Here is an 8,173-nt window from a genome sequence, read left to right on the forward strand (position 1 = left end):
ACATGCCTGCTATATGAGGGGTAAAACAACCCTGGTAAAGAAATAGTCCAGTTAACCCAGAGATTAAAGGGATACTAAACCAACATTTTTTCTTTCATGATTCAGATAGAGCAGCGATTTTATGCAACTTTTTTATTTACTCCTATTATTCATTTTTCTTTGTTCTATTTGTATCTTTATTTGAAAAAAGCTCAAATGAAAGCTTAGGAGCCAGACCAGTTTTGGTTCAGCACCCTGGCTAGCACTTGCTAATTGGTGGCTACATTTAGACACCGATCAGCAAGCGCTACCCAGGTGCTGAACCTAAAATGCACCAGCTTCTAAGCTTTCATTCCTGCTTTTCAAATAAAAATACCAAGAAAACGAAGAAAAATTGATAATAGGAGTAAATAAGAAAGTTGCTTAAAATGGCATGCTCTATCTGAATCATGAAAGAAAAAAATTGGGTTTAGTATCCCTTTAATATTCTTACAGATCTCACCCATTCATTTCTAGTATGAATGGAGTCCAGAAAGTTCTATGGTACAACACATAACAAGTTGGATGTTTGGGTAAACAATTATACAGACTGAAACTACATCATATAAGAAATTAAAGATTTTATTTCTTTTAATAATATATTATAATATTTAAAAGTTTTTAAAAAAATAAGACAACAATCTGCAACTCAGAAAGCTGCACTGCTATATAGTGCCATTTAATTGTCACCTGCGTCAGAGAAAAGGTTTATAGAGGTTTTTGCATATTAAGTGTTGTATGTCCAGATGTCTCCTGTTCTGCTCCTTCCATTCTTGAGACCATGATAGGGCTAAGAGTCTATGGTGGAAGTTCTGAGACTCACTGGTGAAGCCTCCTCTAGTCGTGTAAGACACAGGGAGGAAACATTCCGCTCTACAACCCACAATGTTTAACAGCCTTCAGGTACCACCAGATACCCCAAGCTAATAGTACAAGACTCACAGTCCTTCTCTTATTAGTTCTCACTTGCAATCACTCCTGCAGTCTGTGGTGCCATCTGTGGGTCATACCGTGAGTTTTTGTCTCCGCCTTACAAAGTGCGGTAACAAATACCATGTTGTGTTCTCTACCTCAAGCTCAGTCCTTCCCATCCATATTTGGTGTGGATGCTTGTTTGAGGACTTGCATCAGTAATGACGAGTCTTGGGGAGATACTGATGGCCCGGATTGTGATAGCATTGGGTACATCAAGGGTATAGAACTTGGGTACCAGTATTTCTCCAACATGGGGAGATAGGCAGAGGCAGAAGGGGGTATAAGATAAAAGGGGAGACAAAAGGGAGGAGGAGGGCTGGTATGATAAGACCCTGTTGAATTGAAATCACTGATGCCAAGCTGGGTTTCCACCTCTGTGCCTTCCATCCTGGGTCTCTTTCTAGGGGGCTCCTCTGGTTCCTGTTTGATCATCATGTCCATGTTTGAAGAACTGGAGACCCTTTTTTTTCTGGCTCCCGTCTGTTCGCGGATTCCTTCCCCCTTTTCTGTTTCCCCATATCCACTGTCTGTGTCAGTATCAGTCCCACTTTGTTCCCCAGCTGAAACAGGACCTGCACGTTGAATAACAGGCACACAGTTTGTGGCGTTTTCTTTGGGGGCGGAATCAACAGGAAACGGTAAAGTTCTTTCAGGGCTTTGGCTGATATCTGAAGCAACACGATGAAGGTGAGAAACCAACTCACATCTCTCACCATCCTTCAAAAAACGCAAAGCCTCCTCTGCACATAGCTGGAACCCTGAACGGAACATATCCTCTCCAGAATTTTTCTTAGCTTCTGATGGAGAACCTGAGAACATTAAAGACTCATTTAGCAAAGTGTTACTATCCTGCAAGCTGAATTGGTAAGTTACTGATTGCACTGTAGGCTAATAGGACAGTAGGGTGCATATGAGTGGGTTACTGAAGGGACGAAACTACAGGGGGTGCAGAGGTCGCAATTGCGACTGGGCCCCCAAGGGTGTGTATGTATGTATGTGACTGTGTGTGTATTTATGCATGTGTGTGTGTGTGTATGTTTGTGGAACCAGCAAATTACAGACCACGTTACTACAGCATGGAGGGCGGGGTGTAAACAGTGTCAGTCTATACAGTACCACTATATACAGTACGGGGGGGCTGGACAATGTCACAGACTACTGTGGTCACTTTATAAAGTACTGGGGTGGGTAGGGTCAGGCCAGCCATCTCACCGGCAGATTACAGACTGTGTCACTGACTCACTATATACAGTACTGGTTGGTTAAACAGTGTCACTATATACAGTAATAGGGGTTAGACCATCTCACAGACTGTGGGCACAGGGTACCTCCTTTTGCAGACATGTAATCTGATTAATAGGGGGGGGGGGCCTTCTTAGATTCTTGCACCTGGGCCCTGTGGTTTCTAGTTACGCCTCTGGGTTACTGGCTATTTTGCTGAGTGTTTGAGGGTATGTCTGATTATTGTTTTAAGGGATGAGGGTATTTACTGACCTCTCTGCAGACTGATAATCTGTTGTTGTTGCTGCTCAATCAGGCTGGACAAAGATTGTAGATGTTTCAGGGTTAGCTCAAGAACGACAGCCTTCTCCAGGTGTCCCAGAGTCTATAGGAAAGGAAGGAGAATGTTTAAACACATAATCTTTGCATAATGTTCTGCAGCTGTAATATGCATCTATAGTGTGATACTTTCTGCAACTGTATATTTACAGTAGGGTTGCCATCTCAGCCATGTTATCCTTGACACTTTTGAGTTACACATGCTGCAGGGTGTGCCGGGAGGAACATGTATTGTGTTTCAGGACAGCACTATTCATATTCCTCCCTGCACACCCTGCAGCATGTGTAACTTATAAGCGTTTTGTATTTTAAGGGATGGGTGGCAACTCTACAGTGTTTCTAAATGCCTTGTTATGACTGTAAACATTTATAGTGTAAGTTTCCAGTGGTGGACAATGACGTTTAAATCTGCAGTACACTGTTCCTCACAATATCACATCTTTATTCTGTGTATGTGAAAAGCTTAGGATGAAAGCACTTTTCACAGCAAGTGCAACATAAAAAGAAAAAAAAAAATGTTCCGAAGTAATTACTGGAACAGCTTCTTTACAGAAAATATATTTGATTAATAAAATACACTCCCAGTAGGACTGTAAGGCAATTCATGATGGTTGGGACATGTATAAAGCTATCCTATAAAAATAATTAAAAGGACACAAGTCAAAACAAACTTTTATGATTCAGAAAGAGCAGCAGTTTTAAGACACTTTCCAATTTACTTCCATTATCAAATTTTGCACAATCTTTTTCTATTCACACTTTCTGGGGAACAATATCCAATATCCTACTGAGCGTGTGCACAAGCTCACAGGGAATACATATACTAGTCTGTGATTGGCTGATGTCTGTCACATTATACAGTGGGCCATAAAAGGAGGGGGAAAAAAATTTGTCATAAAAGAAATATACTACTTATTTGAAATTCAGAGTAGGTGTTAAATCATTGTCTTTTTATTATGCACGTGTTCATTATGCAATTCTACTGCACTGAGTGGTACATTCCAGAATTAAATATGTTGTGTTTTACTCAGAGTGATTTTTCAAGTGCAATTACATAGTAGATTGTAATCTCTATTGTATAAAATTCATATGATTTATTGCTTAGCTGTAGTCAGCACCTACCGTCAGTTTGAGGTGCTCAGGAAGCAGTTCTTTGAGTTGAGCAATACATTCATTAATTCTATCTCTTCGTTTTTTCTCAATGAGTCGATGCGGTAGTTTGTATGTATCCTAGAGGGGAGAGGATATTTACAATCAGACACAAGTAATCCCAACACGGTTTGTTTTCTGTGTATACTGCCCCCTGGTGACCCCTGAGCAGTACAGTAGACTGGCTACATGTGACTGTACACGTGAGATTAATAGAACACCCAGACATAAAGAAACAGAAAAAAAACATACTGGCAACACTGTGTGCTCTATTCTCTGGCTAATGTAGAAGTTTGCTCACTGTTTGTACCCACATATGAATGACAACCAGGATATTATGGCCTGCTGATGTTTTTGAATTGTTGTTAAAATATAAATGAAATTGTAAATGAACCACATTGTTCCTGATGAGTTCAGAATAGTTACAAATATGTTCTAACATTATTTTTATTCACAGTCACACGTTTACAGACATTAGATATAATTGTTTGATAATACTGGGTTTTTTTTTGTCTGAGTGTTTGTGGTCACTAAATGAATATCAGATAAGAAGTAATATTTTTCGATTGCAGGATTTCTGTCACATTTACCTTATTGTCATCACACTTTTTCAGCCCTTTTCTTGGTTTAAAAACTTGATACATATGTGATAAATCCACCCTGTAAACAAGAAAAAAGAATCATGAGTAAATAACAGTGAAGGATACACAAAGTGAAATGATGGCAGTTTAAGGGATATAAAACCCAACATTTTTTCTTTCATTATTCAGATTGAGAATACAATTTTAAACAACTTTCCAATTTACTTCTAGTATCTAATTTGCTTCATTCTCTTGGTATCCTTTACTGAAGGGACAGTAATGCATTACTGGGATCTAGCTGAAAGCCAATCACAAGAGGCATATATCTGCAGCCATCAATAAGCATCTTCTGAGCCTACCTAGATATACTAGAACAAAACAAATTCGATAAATGAAATAAATTGGAAAGTTATTTAAAATGACATGCTCTATTTAAGGAGACAGTTCAAATGATGCAGATTATTTACTAAAGCGATGGTGCCAAATATCAAATTCAGATCGGCAAAATTCTGTATCAGAATGAATATGCTGGGTACCAAGCACAAAGTAAAGAATAGCAATACTAGAGTGACTGAGACAGACATTATCAGAGCAACTAAACCAGACTGAGCGAACACACTACAGCTCCAGTACTAGCAATGCCAGCCAGAACATGCCATGCCCCAGAAACACAGGGGGGACTTAATTAGAACCATGAGCAAAAGATGCAACAACATTAAGAGCCAGAAGCAAAATTATATTAGTTGTGACTCCCAAGATTTGTCAAACCCTGCAATAACAGTACATGAAAACTAAAAATACACAGACCAAGTACCAGAAAGCATGTGTCAAACACAGAATATTCTAATGACAGTGCTGTCTCACCACTAGTGTCAGTACCAGCTGAAGCAAGCAGGCTCAATATCAGTGTCAGGCACAATATTCACTGACACACACATGCTTGTTACAAGACACCTGCACACATAGGTGCTGAGAAATAAACAGATACCTAGACACATGCTGGCACACTGATGCACACATGCATATATACCTTGACACAGATCACAGTGTAACACATTGCATGCACAACACACACATATACAACACAAATATACACAGTCTGACACATAATACATACAAAATCTGACAGTTTTTCATTCACACAACACATAACCCACACATACACCATCTGACACATATACACATGTAGAACAAATTCAGACAAAATAATGACAAATATACACACAATGACACATACAGGTGCAGATATACACACACTGAAGGAAATGCACACTGGCAGCAAATTAATACACTCTCAATAAAAAAACACAAGCCAATTGACAGACACGCAATGCACACACTGACAGCCACATACACACAAAATAAACACATACTCAAACTATAACACATAACACTAACAAATGAGCAGTGACAGCATAGATATGCCACCAGAATATATGCACTCACAAGCATACATATAACAGTAACATATACAACTATAGAACTCACCCAGACAGTGAGGAAGATCTCTCCAGATAGTTAGTTGAGGGCTGAGTACTGGGAATCCTTTCCATGCTTTTACAGTAGTGCTGAACAAATGCCAGGCTGTTTATATCCCAGGTTGGTTTGTGTATAGAGGAGCAGCAGTCACAGTATCTCTCCTAGGAAGTACAGACAATTCTGAGGCTGTATGTGCTTTTCTTCTGGCTAAGGCTTCTCATTAAAGGGGTGGGAGGGGGAGTTCATTACTGTGAGGGGGTGGCTAAGTGTCCCTCCCTGTGACAGCAGCATGCTTTGTGCCAAGTGAGGCAGCTGCTGTTGCTTCTGTCAGAGGACCTCACGTGCTAGGCAATGCTGTTACAGAGAGGACAGCAAGCACGAGGAGATAGGAGGGGGCAACACGAGGATAGACAGGGAGAGGCATGAGGGCAGGGGAGAGCACTGTGGTGGTGGGGGCATCAGAAGGAGGGAGGCACAGCAATGGGGAGAGCAGGGCTGTCCAACCTTTTCACCCAGGGGCCTTATTGGAAAATTTTTGTTTTCCCACTTGGAAGACAGGTGAGCAAATGCTGCATCCATATTCACAGCCTTCTTGTGAGTAATGCTTTATGAAGATATATTTGCAGTACAGACTACTTGTATGTGTTCTGCAGATCAAACTATGAATCAGTAAAATCACACTGGAAAATCAGTCTGCACAAATCTCTTCTTGTGTGATCAGCTAAGATAAACATTAACGTACTCAGTATTCTATGTATCTGGTCTATGAGCTTATAGGAGACCTCCTGTTCTATGCACTGATTGCAATGCCCATTATTGATAATATTGTTACTAAATTGTAATGGAGAATCATTTAAAAGGACAGTAAAGTTAAAATTCAGATAGAGAACGCAATTTTAAACAACTTTCCAAAATACTTCAGTTATCTCATTTTCTTTGTTTTCATGGTATCTTTTATTGAAGGGTAAAACTAGGTAGGTTCATAAGAACTCTATGGCAGCAGTGTTTTGCAACATTGTATAACAAAGCTACAAATAATGTTGAAAAACACTGCTGTAAATAGAGTACTAAAGACACATGCACTCCTGAGCTGTTATGAGCCTACCTGGTTTGTTACTCTTCAATAAAAGATACCATGAAAACAAAGCAAATTTGCTAGCAGACATAAATTGGAAAGTTGTTTGAAATTGCATGCTCTGTCTGAATAATAAAAGTTTAATGTTGACTTTACTGTCCCTTTAATAAAAATAATTCAAAAAAAGATAAATATAACACGTTTACATCTGTCATATTTAAAGGGATAGGAAAGTAAATATTAAACTTCAAATAGAGCAAGTAATTTTAAGACATTTTTAAATTTACTTCTATTTTCAAATGTGCTTCGTTCTCTTGGTATCCCTTGTTAAATAATAATCCACACATATCCTACATTAAAGGGATCTAGCTGCCAATCAGGTGCCTGCACACATTTGTCGCTTATAAAAACTAGATTTCATAAACTATGTGCAAAATTATGTTTTCTACATTTAGATTGTTTGACTGTGAAACTGATTATCTTTGTTAGCTAAAATAAATTACACATCATCTACAAAATATTTCAGTTTTCAAACACTTTTGGTTAGATTTTAAAGTATTAAAGGGACACACATGTGCAAAACAAAGCATATTATTATTGCACTGCATATAAATGTTTAAATCCTGCAACCTAATTGAACACATTTGGGGAGTCGAAGACAAGAGGCATATTTGTGTAGCCAACAGTCACCAGCTAGCTCCCAGTATGCATTGCTGTTCCTGGACTATCTAAGTATGCTTATAAACAAATTAGAGCATGTACGTTTTTAACTATTATGTCCCTTTAAGACTCAAATCTAAATGAAAACAGGAACACATTTGTATATTATAGTAGGTTTATTTCTGTGATCTGATATAAAAATCAATGCACCCTATTAAAATGTTTCAGTTGTCAGGCCAAAGTAAATACAAACTCCCTCTTAGTTCAGACACATACAGTAGTCAAGTCAGAGAAGTGAAGGACTGAAGAGCATTGCCTCAAACAAAATAAGATCATTGGCATCAGGAAAAAGTTGCTTGTTCTTCACATTGTTGGCATAAAAATATGACTTAAAGGGACATGAAATCCAAAATGTTTCTTTCATGATTCAGACAGAGCGTACAATTCTAAACAACTTTCCAATTTACCAATTTGCTTTATTCTCTTTGTTGGAGAAAAAGCAATAATGCACATGGGTGAGCCAATAACATGAGGCGTATATTTGAAGCCACTAATCAGCAGATCCTGAGCCTACCTAGGTATGCTTTTAAAAGGATACCTAGAGAACTAAACAAATTAAATAATAGAAGTAAATTAGAACGTTGTTTAAAAATACATGCTCTCTCTGAACCATGAA

General features: G+C 38.6%; 1 protein-coding gene across 1 annotated transcript; it reads right to left on the bottom strand.

Moving 5' to 3' along the window:
• Positions 1–582: 582 nt before the first annotated feature.
• BHLHE40 (basic helix-loop-helix family member e40) lies at positions 583–6,001 on the bottom strand. The gene is made up of 5 exons (XM_053688968.1): positions 5,772–6,001; positions 4,293–4,362; positions 3,676–3,783; positions 2,488–2,599; positions 583–1,802 (listed from the first exon to the last, which is right to left on the bottom strand). The coding sequence occupies exons 1-5, from the start codon at positions 5,834–5,836 to the stop codon at positions 1,096–1,098; spliced, it is 1,062 nt and encodes a 353-aa protein (XP_053544943.1). The 5' UTR covers positions 5,837–6,001; the 3' UTR covers positions 583–1,095.
• Positions 6,002–8,173: the final 2,172 nt, after the last annotated feature.

This window comes from Bombina bombina, chromosome 7 (assembly GCF_027579735.1).
Source record: "Bombina bombina isolate aBomBom1 chromosome 7, aBomBom1.pri, whole genome shotgun sequence".
NCBI classification, from domain to species: domain Eukaryota; kingdom Metazoa; phylum Chordata; class Amphibia; order Anura; family Bombinatoridae; genus Bombina; species Bombina bombina.